General features: G+C 49.3%; 1 protein-coding gene across 9 annotated transcripts in view; it reads right to left on the bottom strand.

Moving 5' to 3' along the window:
* Positions 1-23,941, bottom strand: part of ADCK1 (aarF domain containing kinase 1) — a 181,024-nt gene that overhangs the window by 59,567 nt on the left and 97,516 nt on the right. For 8 of the 9 annotated variants that reach the window (XR_003515977.2, XR_003515976.2, XM_027572205.2 and 5 more), the window contains exons 5-6: positions 15,563-15,721; positions 4,628-4,786 (exon numbers count right to left, since the gene is read on the bottom strand). Coding sequence is in view for 7 of the 9 variants with exons in the window: in XM_027572205.2 (XP_027428006.1) it covers positions 4,628-4,786; positions 15,563-15,721 (318 nt within the window). In the remaining 2 variants the exon portion in view is untranslated. The remainder of the gene's footprint in view (positions 1-4,627; positions 4,787-15,562; positions 15,722-23,941) is intronic. The other variant, XM_027572206.2, reaches the window with a different exon arrangement.

Consider the following 23,941-nt stretch of genomic DNA (forward strand, 5'->3'; position numbering starts at 1 on the left):
AGCATGTGTGGAATCCTGGTGCTCGACACACAGCACACACTTAGCCCCTGCTGGACAGACCCCAGCTGCCCTATGAGAGCCATGTAGACTTTCACGGGTGGTTCTGACACACGACCAGGGCTGAGGGTTAACGCTACAGACAGTTCAGCACAATTCAGATCTGCCCCATAAACTCTCATGAAGGCAGAAGAGCACCACGGTGAAACCCGCAGGCTCTGGAGCCAGGCTGCCTCCATCCAGAACCCGCCTCTGCCCCTTCCCGGAAGCCGTATAACCTTGGACAAATGGTTTAATCTCTCCGGCCTCAATTTCCCTGCTATTGACAAGGGGCTAATCATGGCCTTTCCCTCATGGGACTGTATAAGGATTAAGAAGTAAATACAAGCAAAGCACTTTAAAAAGTGTCTCACATAGCACAGGCACATAAAAAATATTAACTCCTACTAATTATTCTACACCAGCGGTTCTTCATCTTTGAGATTCATAGTAAGCCGTGGTGCTTCTCCAAAAGCATGCACATCTCTCAAGGTCTGCCCACAGTTTCTGGAGAGTCCCAGGATCCTTACCTTGACCTAAGAAGTGACCCCCTGAAGCGGGTCCACTCAGGAGAGGACTGCTTTACCTCTCCCTGCCTCCACATGTCCCGGCACACTCTCATCTCTTCTGGTCTCAAACCCTGTGCTCCTAAGGCTTCTCCCTCCTCCCTTGTCCCAGCTTTCCCCCAGGCTGGTCACAAACCTCACCACCTGCCCTGGCCCCTCCCCACAATACACAACAGACCCACAAATGCCCTGGTCTTGACCGTTCAGCCTGGCTGCCCTCTCACCCTCTCCCGGCCTCCCTGACCCCACACTTCCATTCGGTGCTCGTCCAAGGCTCAGAGATTTAGAGCTTAGGGCTGAGGTTATTAAACCCCACTGGAAGATGCCTCAAACACTGAGAGGTAAACTCTTCACTGAGGCTTAATTACGCACAGATGTTGTGATGGGATGCCCGTGTGCAAAGGCAATCTATCTCCAGTTTTAAGAGCTGAACTGGGTTCACACTGCAAAATTTGCTCCTCACTTGTTATGTGTTTAGGCAAAATTAATTACTCAGGAGCCTTAGTCACACCATTGTCTTAGGAACAGTGTGTGGGTTTTAGAAGCGGCAGGTCAAATTGTTACATTAATTATTTACCCATTTGGCATCCTCATTTCAGAAATTTGTGTTATTATTATTATTACATGTCTTGGTCTGGGAGATGCTAGTTGGCCCCAGCCAGAGGATGATTTGCTGTTTCCATGGGAACGGTGAAGGAGATAGTTCTGTTTGGTTCATAGTTCTGGTGCTGAGGAGCACCCTGCCAGCTAAGAGGCAACAGAATGTCCTCAAGCGAGCACCAGAGATGAAATCAGAAAATCTGGGCTGCAGCCCTGACTCCTCTAGTCTAAGACTGTCACCTGTAAGATGGGGTGATGGCTGTTGGAAGGATCCAATGTCATGGTACCTGCATAGCGTCCAGGGAAGCAGAAGAAACATTTAGTCAATATTGCCTACCCATTTGTACACTCAACACTTCTTGGAAGCCCCCTCTGAGCTCCTTATCCTGAGTAGAATGAAGTGCTTGCTCTTGGGCATCCACAGAAACATAGTCAAGTCTCTGTCACAGGCTGTACCTCTGTGCATGGCGCAGGCCTGGACTGCAGCAACATAGTGTGTCTGCGCCCCACTAGATGGGACTTTTTTTCAGGTAGGAGCCAACCATCTCTTTCTCAGCTAGGCCCCCCCAACTCCTAACACAACAAGTTCAGGAAATGCTCAGGAAATGTGGGATAAAGCAGTGGAAGACATGGGAGATGCAAGCAGAAGCAAACATAGTTTAGACCCCATGGCACCATGCTAATGAGTTAGTATGAGTCCTTGTCTGAGAGGGCCACATTTTTATTGAATTGGTGGCTTGAACTTCAAGGCTGGGGCAGTGTTACCAGATCTAGTCTGCACATGGGGATTTACAGGCACAAGAGGGTCTGCATGTCCAGATCTGTGATGGTCAGCAGAGGAAAAGGCAGTCACACATAGTACTGGAGGCATCCAGACAGACCTGACTCTCAGCTCACTCAAAGGGTCAAACTTGGCCAACGGCCACATCTTTCACCAACATCAGTGTGAAGACACTACACTGATCCACAGTTGTGGCTTTTCCCCCCATGATCTGAGCTTTAGGATTCTCAGGTGGCTAGGGTAGGTACAATCTCAGTCTCCCCATCTCTGTTAATAAATCTGGATAGCAGAAGTATAAACACTACCTCCATTTCTTATGATGTCTTCAGAAGCCACATGAACACTTTAGTCAAGAGCAAGAGACCTTCCCATTCAATGTACTGAGACCCCCCTCCCCAAGAAGAGCATGACCTGTTTGCTCTGGAACTAGCACCTGGAGCTCCTAATGGCTCTGTGACTTCCCTTCCCGCATGCTCCAGGCTTCCTGTGAAGAGAGAAGGGCTGATCTCTTCAAAGAGTTGAAAGTCAAGCTCTCTGGTACAGAGTACCAGAGGGGCCCAACCCCTTGTACCATGAAGAGGAACCCGCAGGGTAAGTGGGTCCAAGACCTGACAAGGACCAAATATGTTGTAAGAACAGTGGTGTTGGCGTGCATCTATCTAGGGAGAAGCACATGGAGCCCATGGGGAACATCAGGCCAATCCTCAAAGACCCATTGCAGTGCCGGCTCCTCAGCAGAGCCTGCCCTGCGCTGATCGACCACGGGACTCCCTTCCTCTGAACGGAGAGCATTTACCAGCAGGACCTCTTACAAAGCTGCTACTTTGTATCATTTGGTGGTGTTTCCCACAGTAAGTGTCTTCTATCCTCAGACAGGCAGTTCTATAATACTTAAAAACACAAATTTTTTCTAACGCCATTGATATATTAGGGGGGCAGTATGATCATAACGCAAATCTTGCATTGGCTCATGTGGGCTATCCTCCCCCAGAAGCACCATGTGAATGCAGGAAACTGCTTCCCGCCAGACTGCACGACACGGGCATACACAAAACACACATACCCCAGCATCACCACAGGTGTCATGAGTCCCGCCCATGCAGATCCGGCGTCACAACTTTCGTCCAGTTCCAGATGACCGGCCTTCCACCACCTCACAATAATTCACAAGCGGCAACTGTTGATGCCCACCTTCACAAGCAGATGTCATGATAGAGGGCCATGTGCTCTGTGGTCTTACGTACTTCTTAGCCATTTAACATGCATAAAACTATGCTATTTCTAGTAGATTCCCACCTTCTTTTATTTTTTCATTTTTATTATTCCCACCAGTGCCTCAGGGGTAACACTGTTTTAAAGTTGCATTTTCTCTTTTGTGAATTGTCTCTTTTCGTTATTTTATTTTCTACTGAAGTATAATGAACAGTGTTACACTACTTACAGGGGGATGATTCAACAATTGTATACATTACTCAGTGCTCATCACAGTAAGTGGACTCCTAATCCCATTTATTTCACCCATCCCTCCATCCACCTCCCCTCCGGCAACCACCAATTTGTTCTCTGTATTTAGGTCCACTTTTTTGTTTGTCTTTTTTGTTTGTTCATCTCTTTTGTTTCTTAAATTCCATATACGAGTGAGATCATATGGCAATATGCCTTTCTCTGTCCAATTTATTTCACTTAGCACTACACGCCCTCCATCCATGTGGTCGCAAATGGCAAGAGCTCATTCTTTTTCATAGCTGAGTAATATTCCATTGTGTATATATCACATCTTCTTTGCCCATTCATCTGTGGATGGACACTTGGGTTGCTTCCACATCTTGGCTATTGTAAATAATGCAGTAATAAACACAAGGCTGCATCTATATGGATCATATGTTAGTTCTGTTTTCAGTTTTTTGAGGAACCTGCTTGCTCTTTCTGACAGCGGCTGCACCAATGTACATTCCTACTAAATGGGCACAAGGGTTCCTTTTTCTCCGCATCCTGGCCAACCCTTGTTACTTCTTGTCTTTTTGATTCTAGCCATTCTGACAAATGTAGGTGATATCTCACTGTGGTTTTGGTTTGCATTCCCCTGAAAATGAGTGAGGCTGAGCATCTTGTCATGTGTCTGTTGGCACTGTGGTAAGCCTAGCCCTATTTTCCCCATAAGCCCTGTGGTTTCTGTTGTGTGAGTCTGCCTACTATGGAGGTTTCTAGGAACACATACGTTGCATTTTAAGAGAACTGACTGTATATTAAACAAGGTAATAAATGTATAGTGTTAGAACAGCGCCAGAGCATGGTAGCATTAACTACCATCATCATTAAAGTCCTCATCCCGTGCTTCACAGAGGCAGAGACCACAGCTTAGTGGCCCTTGGGTAGCACTCGGTGTCTTAGAATTACAGATTATTCAATAAACATCTGTTTGGCTGATAGGTCAACAATCACACTTGGTATATCTTTGTAACGTTGCCCTCAAGAGCTTTAACGTGCAACACTAGGGACAAATCATTCAGGCTCAGAAAGAAGACTCGGGAAGGAGGCATCCCCACTCATGTCCTGCAAACGGGGGATGTTCAGGGCAGGGACCAGTCTTCCCCTGCACTCTCTCACCAGACCACCATGCCCCCCATTGCCCTGCCCCTCCTACCTTTAAGAAGTCAAAGTGTTTGAGCATTTGGGCCACTTTCTCAGCATTCCTCCCTTCATTGAGGAAATCCAGCTCCAAAGGCAGGTTCTTCTTGGCTTCATCCACCAGCCACATGAACTCAAACTCTGGAAACAGCTGCTTCACAGCCAGGACAAGCACCTGAAATCCACCGAACATCCCATCAGTCAGCCCATAGCACGCACCACAGGAGCTCCGTTCCCTGCCCTCCTGCCTGGGTCTGGGCATTGACAAGTCCCTAGGCCTCACCTGAAGCAAGGCCTCCCTGCTCCCGGGGGCCTATCCCTGTAGTTCAAATCCAAGATGAGAAGAGCCCAAGAGCTGCCAGCAGTAAGAACCCCCATATGCCAAGCACTCCCCGCGTGCCCAGTGCTGGGCCAAGCCCTTACATTATTATTCCACTCAGTCTTCACAACTCTGGGAGGTCTGCAGTATACCCTTATCCCTCATTTTACAGATGAGGAAGTCAAGGCTCTGAGAGGTTATATGACTGTCCCAAATTTGCCCAGCAAGGAAGCACAGAGACAGAATTCCACTTGAATCCACCCAGCCCCCAAACCCTTGCTCTTGCTCACTTGCCGCCTGCTGCCTTGGCTGCACCCAGACTTGCTCCTCATGGTCCGGTTTACAAAGGGCAGGGAGGGTGCTGCAACTGTATGGCATTCTGTTCATTTCTTAAGCTGAGGGGTTGGTACCTGGGCATTTATAATGTTGTTTTCTATACTTTTCGCATGTCTAAAATATTGCTTGATAAAAAGCACATTGGAATAAGAAAACAAGGTTGGATTAGATAGGAGGAGTAAGAGATAAGGGAAGTGACCACTGGGATAAAAAGCTCAGGTTTCTGGCAATTTGGCCACATTATGGATTCTTGAGTGAGGACATGATGGAAAGCGGGATTTTAGTAGACTTACAGGCATTTATCAGTTTAATGATGTGAAATTAAACGTTCCTGGCAGAGAAAAGGAGCCCAGTGGCATCTGCAGAGCATGCCATGACCCCCACCATGGGCTGGGACTCAGTTCTGAGGCTGCCCCACACTGGGGCTCTGGATTCGAGAGAATCTGGAATGTTTGTGGATGATGGCTCTGCAATAGGTGACGAGGGTGAGGCCAGGAACATGGGAGATGCATTTCCCAAGAGAAACACAGAAAGGAACTCTCCTGTTCTACTTTAAGCCCTCCTTTCAGTGTTCAAAGTGACCAATCCTACCAGAAATTCTTGATATGGATTATAGTCCCAGTTCTCCAAGAATGCCCATCTCCATTCCCTGGTTATGCCAGACAGCAATGACAAGAATTAAAAAACCCTGGGGTGCCTGGGTGGCTCAGTCAGTTAAGCGTCTGCCTTTGGCTCAGTCATGATCCCAGGGTCCTGGAATCGAGCTCCGCATCGGGCTCCCTGCTCAGCAAACTCAGGGAGTCTGCTTCTCCCTCTCCTTCCCACTCGTGCTCTCTCTCACTATCTCTGTCTCTCTCAAATAAATATTTTTTAAAAAAAGATTTATTAAAAAAAAAGAATTAAAAAACCATGGGCCCATTGGTACCAAAAACTTACCCCATCTGTTGTGGACTGAATGTTTGTATCCCCCCAAATTCAATGCTGAAGCCCTAATCCCCAGGGTGATGGTGTTTGGAGATGGGGCCTTGGGGAGGTAACTAGGTTTCAATGAAGTCATGAAGGTGGGGACCCTATGATGGTTTTCACGTCCTGACAAGAAGAGGAAGAGACAGAGCTCTCTCTTCCACATAGGGGCACACAGGGAAGGTAGATCTTTTCAAGGCACAAAGTCCTCACCAGGAACTGAATTGGCCAGCACCTTGATCTTGGACTTTCAGCCTCCAGAACTACAAAAAATAAACATCTGTTTTTGTTTTTGTTTTTAAGAGAGAGTGTGAGAGCAGGTGTGAGTGGAGGGGGAGGGGCAGAGAAAGAGGGAAAATCTTAAGCAGGCTCCTTGCCCAGCGAGGAGCCCAACACGGGGCTCGATCTCACAACTCTGAGATCATAACCTGAGCCGAAATCAAAAGTCGAACCCTTAACCAACTGAGCCACCCAGGTGCCCCTAAATGTCTTTTATTTAAGCCATCCACCCAGTCTATGGCATTTTGTTATAGCAGCCTGACCAGACTAAGATGCCATCCCATCTACCCAGAAGGACTCACTGAGCTCCAGCTATGAACCTCATCTTAAGCTTCCTTTTGCCCTGGCCTGTATGATGCCCAGCACTGTGATAGGCACATGCAATACAAAAGAAAGAGATCTAAAGCAGGGCCATTAACTACAAGGCATTTACGGCTTTGTCTTTAAACCCTGTGTCCTAGACGATGTACCAGATGCCATTCTAAAGGAATCGTCACACAAGATTATTATACTCAATTCCTATCAAAACCCTTTTTAATTACATTCGGCTGCAGTCTAATTTCTTTTAAGTCTTGTCTAGTCTTTCATGGGCTAGACCTGTGACCTTATGATAATTGATTTAGTTTATGTTTTGTTTCTGTTTGAGTCACACAAAGCTAGGCGGGAGAGGTGGCAACAGCAAGGCCCGACGGCATGTGTCAGGCCCAGGCAGTGGGGACCAACGGCCCCCAAGGCATCGCGTCTCATCACCATGCCCTCAGACGGCCCTCAGCTGCCACCAAAGGGGAGGCAGAGCTGGTGCATGGGGAAACAGACGCACTCACAGGGGCCAGGGCCAAGTGCACAGCTGACATCTGAAAACACCTGAATTCTATTCTCTGGGCTCCCAAGTTCAGGGAGAAACCTCTTGGACGTTTTGCTCCAGCCTCGATCCTAGAGGTTCTCACCCAGGAGGGACAAGGGAAGGAACCACAGTAAGGCTCAGTCATTCATTCAATCAAGAATTCCTGACTCCCTTGAGGCATCTGGGTGGCTCAGTAGTTAAGCGTCTGCCTTCGGCTCAGGTCATGATCCCGGGGTCTTGGGACCGAGCCCTGCATCGGGCTCCCTGCTCAGCAGGAAGCCTACTTCTCCCTCTCCCACACCCCCTGCTTGTGTTTCCTCTCTCGCTCTCTGTCAAATAAATAAAAAAATAAAATCTAAAAAAAAAAAAAAAAATTCCTGACTCCCTCCTAGGTAATTACCCAGGGCCAACGTGGGCGTACACAGGGAGCCACATGTACCCTAGTGGGGTCTCTACCCGGGGATGAGGCTTCTGGCCAAATGATAAATCCTCATGGTTTAATATATGGTCACTGTTATTTGTGAAATATCATTGCTATCCAAACAGCATTTGAAAGGGACTTTACAGATTTTTCTGTTACTAATCAATTATACAATTAGTCATTACTAGTACTATTGGTTATTATTAATACCTAATGTCATTAATCATAAAAGCAAAGATTTGATTAATTGCTAATAACTAATTCGTAAACCAATTCATAACCCAAAAAACTTTACAGTACTCATAAAGCTGGTTTCTAAAGCACTGTGTGGGTAGTGGCTGAGTCACTCCCTTGGTTAATATGTGATGAGAGGGTCTGTTGGAATGGACGTCAGTGGTTCACCGCTTTATAAAAGGATACCCTCCCCTTTTATAGGAAGTCTACCAATTTGAAAATTTGATGCCAGCTATGAAGCCCAGAAAATGTACATACTCACATAATCTTGTACATAATTCAGGGGGGGTTACCAACCCCTTGAACTTCAAGGGCGGGGGGAGGGAAATGGGTCAGGTTAGGAGTCATCTGGTCCAAATCTAAAATGGTTTGGGTTGCTGCCATTAGAGACTTTTCTTGGCTGAGAAGAATAAAACAAAACTGTTTCACCTTCTGTTTTCATCCAATTCCCTTTCTAAAAGCCTGCCCTAAGTAGATTCATTTAAGTTTTTCCTTTTTGACAACAGCTGCAGTCAACTAAAATAAAACAGGTGTTGTTATCAATTTGGCTTTTTGATTTTTCTCCCAAAATGTATCTTCTCCATAAAATTCTTCCAACAGCCAATGTTTCCACCAGTGCCTAGCACGTACTCTATATTCAGCAGATGTTTACTGAATATTCACGTGAATAACTGAGTGAATAAATGAGTGAATAAATGAACATTTCAAAGGGTTAGTCTTCTCCCTGGAGATGATTATATGTTCACATGTGTCTTACTCAAATAAATTAAGTTTTTCTATTTCTGAGGTTTCAGTGGGGAAAGGGATTACCTCTGAATTTTCAGTGACCACAGTTTTGGAATGCCTGAGAATTTTCTACGTGATGTGAAACCTTATGAGTCAATCAAGGTATGTTCAACAATTAACATTTCCTTCAAGGTAGAACAATGAAATTATTTTCCTATAGGGTCATTGGCTCACAGGAGGAAAAATCAATTGTGAGCCACACAGAAATATAATGGAAAAAAGTCACATAAAAGTTTGGAAACTAGTGACTGCTATTCATAATAACAAAAAAAAAAAAAAGGAAATTGTTATTAGTAGTACCTACCCCATACCAGGCACTGTGCTATGAGGCACTTTATAAACAGGCTCTCATTTAATCTTCTTCTTGCCCATTTTACAGAAAAAGAAACTGGTTCCTGGAGGTTAAAGCATTTCTCAAGGTCACAGCTTGTCATTTCAAATGCGGGACTTGGACCCAGGGTTTTTTCACTCCTTTCTTTACACAGCCCTGACTCATGCAATGCAACACAGAATAATACAATAGGAAGTGTGAGATAAGGTGTAAAAAAAAACCGTTGTGGACTGTTAAAACTGCAACCGAAATAAGACTGACTATTATTAAGTTATTATATCTTATAAAAGAAATAATGCTCTCTGGGAAAACAGCATGCTAAATAGAACGCCTGCACGGATCCGAACTGGTAAAAATGGATGTTCGACAAGGATCAAAAATCAATTCAGAGTGATGTAAATAGCTTGCCATTCGTGGGGTTTATCTTTGTTCCGATAAGTTATTAAAGTGCACACTTTTTACAAAACAGAATTATAGGGTGGAGAGAAGCTTCCATGGGATAGTCTACATCTCTGGGGTTTTTTAATGTATTTTAGAAAATAAAATCAGCTGTTGGAGTCTGTGCCAACACAAACATTACCTAGCCACCCACTGTTCAATCAACACATTCAGAAAAGAAACAAGATGACAGACAAGCGTGCACTAAAAATGTTGTTCAAAAAACGTCAACGACATGACCATCACAGGTCTTTATTTTTAGAGACCCTTGGCATGGGCCAGATGGTATCAAACAGCGGATTCGATTCTGGTGCTCAGACCAGAGTCCCACCCCCGTGTGGGAGAGTGCCCTGGGGACAGGTGGTACATGGAGAGCAGGAGTTAGATGCTTTAGGGGTTGACAGAGCAAGGGAGTATTCATCATCAATTCCAGAAGCTTACGAGATAACAGGGAGTGATACAGGGTGGTGCTACTGGGAGCTGGGGATTATGGCTTTCCCACCAGCTCGCAGGCCCTCTGAGTCCTGCCGTGCTCTCTGACAGTGAGAACAACAGTGAGGTCTAGCCGGCTGAGCTCCCTGCTACTGTGGGCAAGAGCTGGGGCAAAGCCAGCCCGCCAGCAGACGAACAGACTCTGCCTTGTCAGTTCACCCCTTCCTGCTGAATCATTGTTCCAATCTCTGGGCCCAATTAGTCTGGCTCTGGACAGCTACTCAAATCAATAAGAGTCACTGGCCATGCATCTAGAAGTAGAGTTGCCCCAACTATTAAAGGACAATATCAGGTGATAATGACAAAGCTGAAAAACACCCTTGGCTGTGCCTTTCTCTTTTGTGCAAAGTCACCAACACCGTCAGGTGCATCAAACACCATTTACCGAAACTTGGCTCCCACCCTCCTGCCATCATTCAACAGTCCATCCAAGAGACTGTCCCCTGCCCCAAGAGGAGCGCCAGGTGCACAGGAGACACAAAACACGAAGGTGGCATGTGCTAGTAGGTGCCAACCCAAAAGCCATTTCCCTCACCTTCCTGGCTAACAAAACCCCAATTCTGTGCATCTTTCGTGTCCTTCGAGGAAGGCAGGCCTTAACCTAAGAAGGTGAATCATGATCAGTCTCATGTCTCTCACCGAGACTGATTTAGACGTGGGCATGTGGCCTACTTTTGGCCAATGAGAAATGAAGGAAATGCTATTGAGGGGCTCCTTTTTGATAAGGAATATGAGGGAAGAAACAGGCCCTCTTTGGCACTGGATGTCATCTACCTGTCACAGCAGGAACTGCCGCAGCTGTTTTGGTTCCATGAGGAGCACTACCCAGAAGGGCAAGCCAGAGTAGAAGACAAAAGGAATCTGGGTCCCTAGAAACCACAGTGAAGTGCTGGATCAGTCAACCTTGGAACAGTCAACACTACTTCTAGGTGTCTTAAAATGTGACTTAATATAGGTTACTATTATTTACCGTGCTTTTAGTTGGATTTTTCTGGTACCTGCAGCCTAAAGCATCTTAACCGATAGAACCAGCAGCAGTCCCCCACCTCCTCACTCTCAAAAGCCTCACCCCCAGACCTGTCTTTACAGCAGATATGTATTTGAATTTAGCAGCTCACCTCTTCAACTGCAAATATTCAAAGGTTACACCTATGAGTCACTCTCTCCTTAGTATGAATTACTCTAGTCAGATTATCTTCCTCTCAAGACAATGCTGGGGGGCATCACAGAGTTGGAGAAGAAAGAGGGACAACAGCGGGCAGTGGGAGTGAGGCATGAGGATGCAAAGTACCTGGAGATGTCATAAAAGGAAGCACCAGAAAGCTACGCTTTTCCTCACCCTGTCTCCAAGCTGCTGGTGGCTAAGGTGGCCCTAATGCCCCCCTTGAAATCACTCTTCTCCCACTAACACACACAAGAACCTCTCTGGGGTTTGCATTCCTAAACCCAAGGTACTATTCCAGGTCAGAACTCAGGAACAAAATTGTAAGACTCATTTCAAATATCAAACGAAATGAGCTTTCCAGTTAGGCTCTATCTTCGTTTTACAGAGAAGGCTAAGCCAGGGAGGATGTTCTCCACCGGAGACCAAGCCCAGCGACAAGGCAGCACCATCGGTGATGCTGTTAAGGCTGACGGTGCACGGAGGTGGTGACCTCGGCCTCAGGCACTGTTCACGAGCCCCTCTGTACTCCGCACTCGGCTGCCAGGCCGTACTTCCCAAGGAAACCATCCGATGCTTATCTCCAGGAGTAAGACGCCAAATCTTTATTAGCGCTATTATTGCTATTGACCTGCCGGCAGCCATCACTTAGGGAGTCAGCGAGGCTCTGCGTAGAGAAACGGTGTCAGCTGTCCTTCCAGCCCAAGTGGGTCCTGATGGCACTGCTGGGGAGAGGCAGGTTCCTCCCTGACACAGGAGTGGCTGCCAGGTCTCAGGACACCCAGGGATGCTCCGAGACTCCCAATTCACTCCCAGTTCACTCCCAACCATGGCTGTTGCGTAGCCACTGACAGGTGCTCCAGAAAACTCGGGTTTCCAGATGGAAGCCCGGTGCCACTCAGGAACCCTGCTCCCGAGCCCTGGTCAGCTCCCTTTCCATCACACAGAGCAGCTATTCCAAACCTTCACCCCCATCCCCGGCCTCCAATGCCACCTCCTACCCCCTCATTCTCAGCAGATGGTCTTGCCTCCTACTGCAGTGAAAAAAATAGGGCTATCAGGCTGGTACAACTCAGCTGCCACTTTCCCTCCGCCATCCCCTTCTGCCCCCTCATCTGTGTGCAGCCTCACCACCTTCCTCTGGGCTCCGAACAAAGGCTGACCGAGGCTAATACTTCCACCCAGGTCCTTACAGCCTGATCCCTGGAGTCTCCCCCAGGACCACACCTGTCAGTTACTTCTCTCTCCTGGATCTCAGCGCCCCCCCCCCACTCCATGGACACCCTCCCCATTAGTGACAGCCTGCTCCAGTCCCCGCCTCTAATCGTGTGCTTTGTTCTAAGTACCATAGGACCCTCCCCACTGTGACCTGAGTGACAACCATCTCCACTCCCTGGGGCCTCAGTTTACCCCCAGCCCCTCATCCCATTCTCCTTGCTCACCCCAAAGACTCTCAATCACCAAATCTGAGAGGCCTTTTCCCGAGCTTTCCTAATTTTATCTCCCATTTGACAACACTGAGTAGTTCTGGCAGACTGTCTTTTCCCAAACGGCTGCAACAATACCTCCCATTCTGATGCTCTTCTAGAACCTGGTCATGCCCCCATCAAGAAGTAGAGTATTCCCCAACCCTTTAAACTAAGGGAGCCTCTGTGACTCTTGTTCTTACCAGCAGAGTAAGGACAAAGTAGTGCTATGTGCCTGCCAAGGCTAGGTCATACAACGGTCATGTGCTTTCCACCTGATTCTCATGGGACACTCACTCTCGGAACCCAGCCGCCACGCTGTGAGGAAGCCCCAACAGCTGTGGAGAGGCCACCTGGAAGGACCCAAGGCCCTGTCCCCAGCCCCAGCTGGGCTGCCAGCCATGTGAGTGAGCCACCTGGAAGTGGATCTTCTGGTTCTGTGAGACCACCCAGCCGGCACCACTCGGAACTCGTGAGTCTCTCCACCAAGCCCTGCCCAGATTGCAGATTCATGAGCAAAACACATGCCTGCTGTTTTAAGCTGCTCTCTTCTCTATCTCTCTTCTTGAAATTATTTCCACGGAATATAGCAGCACTGCTCAGTTCCGCTTCTCCTCCAGTCTCTCTGGCCATGCCTTCTCCGTTCCTCCAGGAGCTTAACTTCCTGGGCGTACTCCCTCGATGGCGGTATTCCTCCCAGCTCTCCCCTTGTCCTCTCCTTTTCTCTTCGCTCCATCCTTCCAAGTGACCTCAACTACTCCCCCAGATTCACCTGCCTACCATGAGGCCCCTTGCTACTAAATCCCACATCTGTAGTCGCAGCCCGAATGCAGACCAGCAGAGCAATCCCAATCCAAATCTCCTGACGGCAGTATCTGAGCTCTCCTGGTGGTTCTACCACCCATTGCACCCAGCTCGGAGATCATCCTGACCCCACTGCTCTCATAAGGAACTGCATTTTCCATCTAGGCTTGGCCCATGGGCAACACTGGTGGAACACTGGGGGAGAGAAGGAGGTGGAAACCTGCCACCTCAAACAGCATCCACGGCTCCACCTCCCAGGTGATGGGCCCTGAGGCTGTGTGATCCACCTCCCAAAGGACCAGCCCGCCCTGGGCCAGCTCTACCAGGTGACCTCAGCTCCCGGGCTCCAGAGAACCACCTCTTCTCCTCATCCCTCCACCTTGAGGGTGGCAGTGGCTTCGGCCGTTGGTAACTGTCTCGCCGTCCCATTTGGCCTCTCTGCAATTTCATCCCCTGGGAGCCCCATTTTCTCTTTTAAATTCCCTCTGTTGTTAATACCTAGCGTAATTTTATTTCTTCCCAACTGGACCCTGATTGATACACTGGTTAAAGGCACCCAAATTTAATCATTTAAGCTGGAAACCTACAATTTGTTTTATTCTCCTCCCATTCATTCCTACCAGTATTTGCCTCCACCCCATGGAAAGCTGCTCACAAAGTCCTGATGACTCTGCCCCTCGAGCCCATCCCTCCTCTTCAACTCCCACTACACTGCCCTGGGTCACATCATTATTTTTGGCTCAGACCAGTGCAGCAGCCCCTCCATTAGTCTCCCTGGCTACAGTCTTTCTGCCTTCCAGTACATCCTACAGACTGCCGATAGACTTTTGTTTCTAATGTACATCTGATCTCGACATTCCCGATTTAAAATTCTTAAATGGTTCCCCACTGACTACAGGAGAGAATCGGATCTGCTCAGTTCCACAGATGATCTATATTTGCTGTGTATACTGTTCTATGCCTTAGCCTGGAAGATCAGGCCCTCCATGTTGTCCTGCCTACCTTCCCAGCCCCATCTGCAACCACTCCCAGCCGTACCACCTGAACCAGCTCAAGTTCTTCTCCAAGCCCACCCTGTTGCTCTAAGACTGGGTCTTCACACAGGCTCAGCTATCCTTCCCCTGCCCCGCTGTCTCACCGGGCCCTCCGTGAAGCCCCGCCCCCAACAGACCAGACAGGGCTGAGGGCACCAGGCAAACCCCCTTTGGCAGAGCTCACATCCCCACACTGTGACTGTTCATGTCCAGACCTGCCCTTCCACTAAACAGGGAAACCCCCCCGGGGAGGAAGATGAAGCTCCCTCACTCCTGTGTCCCCAGCACCCATCTAGTGCTTAGTGCAAAAGAGACCTTCCATGCGTGTGCAAAGCTTACTCAGGGTGAGCTGAGGAAACAGACCGAGTCCAGAATGGGGAAAGAGAACAGGGGAAGGCAGCCTGCAGAGAAGGGGCGGGACACGCTGGCACGTTAAATGCCTGCCCTCCTGGGCCGGGTGCTGACCACCGCCCAGCCAGCGCGCAGCTCACCCTCCCTCACTCCAGCGACAGAGCTAGAGAAGTCCAGAGACACTGTCTCCACCGGGGCTTTTCCCAGGAACATTTTTAGGTAGACAAACTTGTTCACTCAGAACAGGAGATAAGCAAACATGGAATCTGCGTAAATATTTCTATGTGATCCTGTCATTTTTACATCCCGTGGTTGACCACATGCTCCCTTTTGTTATCATTTAACAAAGTAAGATGTAACTTTTCTGCCCCCAAGGAAATCACTTTTAGTTCATCTCATTTCTTCAACATCCACCTGAGGTCTCATTGGCCCCAGCAGCTGTTCATCGTGTTCTGAGACCATCCCCAGATAGTTCCTAGGAACAAATAAAGACGAACTGACCAACCCAGCCATGGGTCCCCCAGTCACAGCACTGTCATGATGCCTCCTTTGTCATGGTCTCAAGCTTTCCTCTCCCACCCTGCTGTTCAAAGGGTCACACTCCACCCAGCTGCCTTGAACCAGTGTCACCAAAGCCACCTAGTTTCCAGAGAAATATAAAATGAGGACCAAGGAAGGGGCAGGCTCTCACCTCCATCAGGAGAATGTCCTTTGAGCTCTGAGCCTGCACCTTTGGATGCTGGACCTTCACGGCCACTGTCCGCCCATCACGCAGCACCGCCTTGTGGACCTGGGCCAGGGAGGCGGCCCCCAGAGGGGTGTCATCAAAGCTCACAAACAAATCCTGAATCTGTCAAAGAGTGGAGAGAGAATGGAGCAATTAAGATGACTCAGTTCAGTGAGAGGGGATGGGCCGGGCCAGGGCTGCCTGATGTCCCCCAATAGATTTTCTGCTCTACCAGTTGTACGCCAACCCAATGCCTTGCCTGGGCTCTTTACTGCCATGGAGATTCACAGCAGGCATATGGAGGGAATGAGAGAGAAAACACACATGGAGGGTGTGTCCTCATACGCATGCCTGGGTGCCCTGAGCACCTCCGATTCAAGGCCAAAGAAGTGCTGTCTAGAATGTTCAGAACTGAGGACCATCTGCTCATTTAATTATGCACCATTGCACCCCTGGGGCTGTTACATATGCACATGAGATCAAGAGTTAACAGAACCTGGGCCCCAGGCAGCCCAATACAGGGATCAGATATTCCAACCCACCAACATGGGAGAGCTCAAGGGACCCCAGTTTGGAGGTTCTAAACCCAGTAGCCATCTCTTGTTCCTGCCTGAACAGCAGGCTCAACACGGGTCCCCCAGCCCACCCTTGGCCTGACCACCTGGCAGAGACCCCTGGGGTGCACACCCCAGCCTCACTTTTGGTCCCCACCTGTAATGCCACCCAAAGGTGGCCTTGGGCAGATCCCTTGCCCTTTCTCTACAAAATGGAATATGTGTTCCTTACTCTTCTGTCTTCTCTTCCCTTCTTCCTTCCCTCCTTCCCTCTTAGAAATGCCATACCAAATTTTCCTGAAGGAAAAAAAGTCTTTCTGACTTGAGTGATCACACCGACATGGTCCAGACACGAATATTCTACCAGATGGGAAGGAGACTCTCAAAAGCCTTTTGCAAAAATGTCCAAGGCTGAAATTCTCACTCCCTCCATTTCTTGAAGTCCTGTATAGCTTCCCAATCCTAGAAGATCCAGACATTCACACACACACACACACACACACACACACACACACACACACACACACACACACACATATACGTGTACACGCAGGATTAGTCCCATGGCCCTCCTTCTCACATCCCCCAGGCTCTCACGCTGAGGCCCATTCAGTCCATGCCCCAGCTTCCCCTGACCCCCGCTTCTGCAGCAGGCACTCTCTCCTGCCCCTCAGCCCCCTCCTCCCCTTGGACTTCAGCAGTCAGATGACCCTTGGCCACCATCCCATCCCTCTGCTTGCTAGGCTGCACTGGCACCTTGCTAATCTCCCTCATAAATCACTCCCTCCAGTCCTGTCATCATTTTGTAGCTTTCACTAAACTCCATCCCATTCATCAGCATCCTTCGGAGGCCAAAGGTCCAGGCAACATGGGAGGGGCCCACACTTCTCTGTCACGGGAGATGGGTATAGATTGGCTTCCCTGTCTCCCTTCTTCTTCACTGGGTATTTTATTTGTGCCCTTCCCAGTGCCTACCTCCCCCACCCTCCTTCCCCAACCACATACTTGTCTTTTTCCCTCCCTCCTAGGTTCGAGGTTCCCTGAGGACCAGACTCTCCCCATGTCAATCATCCTGGGTCTCTCCCTTTATCCTAGACTTGGGCTTGGCTTGGGAGAATGAAAGAACCACCATCCTTGTAGACCCCATTAGAACATCAGCTTCAAATGTGCAGAGATTTTTGTCTGTCTTGTTAGCTGCTGAATTCCCTGTGCTTAGAATAGCACCAGAGGGACACCTGGGTGGCTCAGTTAGTTAAGCGTCTGCCTTAGGCTCAGGTCATGATCTCGGGGTCCTGGGATCCAGCCCCGCATCAGGTTCCCTGCTCAGTGGGGAGTCTGCTTCTCCCTCTCCCTCTGCTGCTCTCCCTGCTCATCCTCTCTCTCTCTCTCTCCCCCCTCAAATAAATAAAACCTTAAAAAAAAAAAAAAAAAAAGAATAGCACCTGAACTAGTTGGTGGCAAATACGTATTTGTTGAAAGACTGAATCCACTATTCTCTCCCTTGGAGAGGAACCGAATCAACTCTTTCTTCCTTTTCAAATGGCTGGACCTTCCTACTCCCACACACCTACTAGTCTAAAGGCCTCCAATGTAAAAGCACATGTCTTGTATGGGATTTACCCAGGTGGACCCCACCTATTACACCAGCGTGGGTGTGAGACCCCAGTCTGGCCAATCAGAACCCTGAATACCCTGGGTCACGCTGACTGGTTCAGAGATGGACACGTGACCCAAGTGATCCAATCAGACTCAAGTATTTCACTTTTGTTTGAACTGTGGGAGAAAAGATTCTTTCTCTCTGCTGAACTTGAAGGTAAAAATTGAACCTGAAGCCTGGAGCTACCAGGAGTCCCAGAGTAGCAACAAAGAGGAAAGCAGAGCCAAGAGACAGAGAGAGCGAATCTTGGTCACCATGGTTGGGCCCCTTGATCTAGCCATGCCTGAATACCCACCCCATATTTCCCTTTTTTGCTTAAGTCAGTTTGAGTTGTTTTCTGTCACACAGGACTGAAGGGGCTCTGACTGTAGTTCTTGGGCCCCATCTAGGTTAGAAAAAAGAAACATGGGCATGGTGCCCAGCACCCTCAAGAGGCTCAGTAAGTGTCAGTTCCCTTCCCTCCCCTCCCCCCTCCTCTCAGTGTCCTCTTGCTGGGACAGGGATCCAGGAATAGAAGGGAGGTAGACTTCAGCAACATTCCCAGCCATTTCCCAGCCATTACATAATGAAATGAACAAGAACTGCCTTTAGAAACCGTCTGGTTGTTCCTGAAGGAGCACCAAGGAGAATGCTTTCTGGGGCAGATCTGCGAACTCAGACCCTCTCCTCCCAGGCAGCTGGAATGACCCCATCTGCCCACTGCAAAGGGACTTGGGGGTCATTTGACCCCACTCCCCACCCCAAGCCTCCACATGGCTCCCTGGTAACATTGGCTCATTCCCTAAGAAGGACAGCCAGACTTCAAACCAGTGTCATTGCAGGGACGTTGCAGAGTCATTGCAACTAAAGAGTGACATGGCATCACTAGGGCTGTGTGGCAAGAACTGCTGCCAGGAGCACTCCGGGGAGAGGGGAAGGAAGGAAAGGGCCGAGGCAAGCATCTCTCAATCTCCCAGGTAAGAGGAAGCCTGGTCCACCATACCCCCAGGGACTGAGAAGGGGACCTCCCACCATTCCCTGTCCCCACCAGGGGAGGCAGGGGGTCTGGAGCTCAGGATACCACCCAAGCCCATGTGCCAACTCAGCACTCTGAACGAGGCCCAGCTGTGAGGACCTGCCCTAATCCCCAGCTTGACCAGTGGAAGCAAAGAGAGGCATGGGAAATGCACCACTCACTCCACACAGGGAACCTGTTGGGCAGATCCCCACCCCACCCCTGGCCACCCACCACCTCCCCAGGGCCCCTGCAGCCATGCTTTCCCCTCTATCAGGAAGCAAGTCGCGCGCCCACGCCCTCCTGTGCTTACACACACACACACACACACACACACACACACACACACACACAAAATAATTGATTGCTAGTGAATGTTCCTAGCTGGCTTATAAAAAAGGTAATTAAAGATTGGTGCTGCAGCCTGTAATTAAATATGAATAAAGTATCTCTAAATGGAACCTTGATACAAAGTGCTCAGTGGAAGTACTTTACGCTGATAGATAGTAAGGGAAAATAGACCCTGTCCCAAAAGCAGAATTATACCCCCTGTGCAGCTGACACCAAGGCCACCCTCCCATGAGGCCCTGGCCCCCAGCCCTCTGAGCAGAAAGCCATCAGCAGAAACAAACTGCAGCATGGGCAGCAATTAGATTCAAGCAGGGCCCTTAGCTGCCTCCAGTCACTCGCAGAAACCTGTCTCCCCTTCTAAGCCTGTCCTTCCCCCGTTCCTCTTTTTTTCCTTTGGGTCTGGAGGCAAAATCAATTAAGTAAAACAACTGCATTTTAAAATGACTAGTTATGTGCTTTTTAATTACTGTAGGCCCATGATTCAAATACATCGATGTCCATGTCTAGAAAAGGAAAAATAATCAGGAAAAAAGCTTCTCCAGCTTTGTATGATCTGGTTTTTAGGGGGGGGCGGTTTAAAAGCAGGAGGTGGTGTTTGTTTTTTTATGAGCAGAAAACATCCGAAGGTCAAGAAGAAATGTGTCACCCCCCCCCCCCCCCCCCCCGTGGCTCAGGTTAAGACTTCAGCAGGCTGGCATCAGCTGGGGTCCAGGGAACCGAGAGCACGTGACTCTATACCCAGGTACAGGGCAGAGAGAGAGAAGCTCCAGAAAGCTAAGTCTACAGCTTCCCACAAAGCCAGTTCTCTGGGCAATGTTTCCAAAAGGCCACACTGGGGGCAGCCAAGCACTGGCCAGGGTCCTCATTTCACCCAAAATAAGGTAACAGGAAGTCAGGATCTTCTGTAAAAGCCATAATATGACTCCTGGGAGGAGTTTCACTAAGTCTCTCCATCCGCCAGCCAGCCTCAGGCCCCTCACCAGGCCCAGGAAGGGCGATCTCCTGGATTTTCCAAGATGGCCCGATTTCAAATACTCCATCCTGCTGTCCCCAGTGTCATGCACGTCAGACCCCTTCTGGATTTACTACATCAAATATCACTGACGCAAGATAATGCCAACCAATCTAACAAACCCAGAACCGGCTGGCTGCAGATGAAGAGACAGGAGCTGGCCTCAAAGCAGGCAAGTCCAGGCCTAGCTGCCAAGGCCAGGCAGTTCCCACTTAGGAGCTGGGAAGACGGCCCATGGCACCTGGGGCAGGTTACCATGGCATCAGCAGCAAACAACATCTGGCTCTCGAGGTCTAGAGATGCCCCTCTCCCCATGCCTGGCCTGGTGCCCGCAGCCATCCATGACAGTCTGATGGGGAGAGGGACAAGTCCTTGTACAAATGGAGTAGCTGGAGTGAACCCACCCCACTCCCCACCCCCAGCCTGAAGCTGACAAGACAGCCCCAGCTCCCTGGGACTCTGCAAAGCCCAGACTGTCTGCCTTGAGCAAAAAACCCACCAACACTTCCCATACACCTCTGCTGGAAACCTACTCCTTCCTCTTGGCACCGTTTCCCGGGACCGGCCCCAACCACCCCTCCATCTCATCGTCACCCCGCCGACTATCTCACTTTGCCCCTGCTTAAACATGCCTGGTTTGTATCCCGCCTGTCCAGGGTCATTCCCGCCCCTTCTAAGTAACATCTGACACTGACAGCAAATAGGTGGCACATACCCTCTCATCTCCCCTGCAGTGGCTTTAAACTGTGTCCACAAGTACTTAAATACTCCTCCCTTTGAGAGGTGCAGCCTACTGCCCACCTCGGAGTGTGAGCTAGATTAATGACCCACAGCATACGGAGGAAGTTAGTGCATGCCTTCTGAGAGGCCACTGTGACACCTTTCTGTCCTGTTCCGGAGAGCATGCTCCCGGAGCAGTGAGTGGCCATGTCATGAGGACACTCAAGCAGCCCGTGAAGAGGTCCAGGGGTAAGGAACCAAGGCCTCCTGCCACAGTAAACCATCCTGGAAGCAGATTCTCCTTCCCCACTCAGGCCTTCAGATGACTGCAGCGCCCTGCCAACACCCTGACTATACCCTCACGGAGACTGAGCCAGAACCACCCTGCAAGGCACGCCCAAATTCCAGGCCCAAAGAAACTGTATCATATCAAATGTTTGCTGTTTGGGGGTAATTTGCTGTGCAGCAACAGCTAACAAGTACACCCCATGCACACCCATGGCAGACATCACTAATCGATCCCAGCATTCATTTCTGCTGTGGGCCCAGACGATGCCTCAGAATGTCTCTCCACATGGTGCTCCAGGCTGCCACTACCAACTGACCAGAGTTAATATAGGAAATGAAACCAATCTGCCATTCCTCAGTTCGAGTCAGTCAATCAGCAAATACTGACCTGCAGGCCTGCCACATGACAGAAACCACACTAGGTACATGGGCCAACAAAACAGACACCATCTCTGGCCAAGAGGAGACCTCAGGCCACAGAATAAGGCAACAGCCTCTGGAAAACATACTTGCATTTCAGCAGGACCTGCTGGAGACAGTGCCCCCTGCCTAGTGCCAATTCACCCAACCCCAATGGGACTTTCTGGCGAGGTCAGAAGAGGGGACCTCCGATATCACGATGTAGACCCTGGGGGGCCGGGGTAGAGGACAAGGAATCCAAGTGTCTTTTTGTCCCCACTCAATAGCTGCCCTGCCTCAAGGTGGGAATACCCCCACCTCCAGCTTCCCACACAGAGCAATTTATTATAATACAAATAATAATGAAAATAATAGCTCGAGGACACAGAGTCCCTGTCTTACATGGAATCTGCATTCTCTCTGGGGTTCTGGAAGATCAAACTATCCATTCTGCAGAGCCATTAGCTATTGCTGCTGCCTAGCTGGGAAGAAAGAACGAAGCAGGCCAGCGGCAGAACCTGAGGTCTTTCTGGACAAGGGTCAACCACAGAAATTACAAAACAGTGTTGCTGTCTAAATTTGCCCAAGGAGGCTGGCACAAGGCTCAACTCCTACCAGTTTGCTAAGAGCCCCCAGGTATAGGATAATCATCCACCTGGCTCTGCCAAGGGCAACACAGTTCAGACCGAGCTTCCTTCCTCCCACAGAACGGTGACCAGCAGCTGACAGAGAAGAAGCCAGGAGCAGTCACAGCCTAAGGCCGCGGGCATGTTCCCTGGGAATGCCCACCAGCTGGCCAGGACAGGGGGACCTGAGAGGCAATGGGGCCTAGTAATTCCAATGCAAGGTCTGGGTCAAACTGCCCAGGCTCAAATTCTGGCTCCATGCTGCACTGGCTCGGTCAGTTACATGACCCGTTTGTGCCTCAGCTTCCGCATCTGTAAAATGGGAATTTTAATACCGACCTCATAGAGTCATCATACGAAACAACGCACATAAAGGGCCTAGAATAGAGCCTATGAAAGAGCCCCAATAAATATGGCAGGAATACTGGGTGCCCGATCTAATGCCCCCACGAAGAGGACAGAGTGGTATAACGAAGACAGCACTGGACAGAGTGAGCCATTCTAGGCTCTCAGTTCTGTTCTGCCAGGGAGTAATAGCCACCTTTCTCCTCCAATCCATCCTCCACATGCAGTTAAAGTGAGTCTTCCCAACATAAGCTGATCATGTCACTTCTCTCTGTTTAAACCACTTTACCAGCTTCCCAGAGACAAAATCCTTAACACAAGCCACAGAGTCTGATCCTGCCCCATCTCCTCCTTCAGATCACAGTGCAGCTGTCACCTCCTCAGAGAAGCCTCCCTGCGTACGTCCTCAGAATTCAGGGTGCCCTTCTGGAGAGGAATGAACACAGGTGCACCCTGCCTTGACTTACATTTGCTGAACCTTCCTCTTCCCTTCTAAATGATAGACTTCTTCCATTTTTGCTCAAAATGTATCCAAGGCACCTAATGCATAATTGGTATTCAATAAATGTTTCTTAATGAATGAATGAGGTTCAATTTTCCCTATCCTCTTCCTGGTGAGGGGACGCTGGGCCTTCCAGATGATCCAGGGTAGCTAACACACCTCCCAGAGGTGGCTACTATTCCTTCAAGGTAGCTGAGGGAGCCTCGCGAGTGCTGGGCACTTCGAGAGCTGCTGGTGGAGGGACTCTATGGAAATGTTGTGATAATAATGATTAATAAAAAGCAGATAAACACCCAGTGCGGTTGGCCAGCCTGGGAAGCCATCCATTAGATCTGTCACTCATTAGAGGTGGGGGTGGGGGCAGTCCAATCAGATTTCCTCAGCTTAAGCAAACCTTCTGTAAATTGTAGGCTGCAGGCACTGACATTTGATAAATTATTCTTCATAATCCACCATTGGCTGTCATAAATCTAATCTTTCAACATTCCCCATCTTAATAACTTGTACAGCCTCACAGGGTGACGTCTCTGTCTCTGCCTGTGACAGAGATCTCTGGGATAGAAGAAATTGTGCAGAATGAGGTGCAGTATGAAGCCAGGACCCCCCACAAGCCAGGGCCCGGCCCGCATAGGTATCTGTGGGGTAATCACAGTATAGAAGCAGTGAGCCGTCCTCGGAGCCATGGGGTGTCCGCGAGCCAAGTGCTTACACCCCATCACATGAGTGAGAGACAGTGGGGCCAGGAGCTCAGTCCCAAGAATCAGGCAGACAGCTCCACGCCCTCACCGGCAACCTACCCACATGAGGACTTAGTACCTCTTCTTTAAACTTGAGCTTCGTTTGGTATAAGGGACGTCAGGACATCTTTGCTCGACAGGGACTAAACGCTCAACCA

The sequence above is a fragment of the Zalophus californianus genome, chromosome 6 (assembly GCF_009762305.2).
Source record: "Zalophus californianus isolate mZalCal1 chromosome 6, mZalCal1.pri.v2, whole genome shotgun sequence".
NCBI lineage: Eukaryota > Metazoa > Chordata > Mammalia > Carnivora > Otariidae > Zalophus > Zalophus californianus.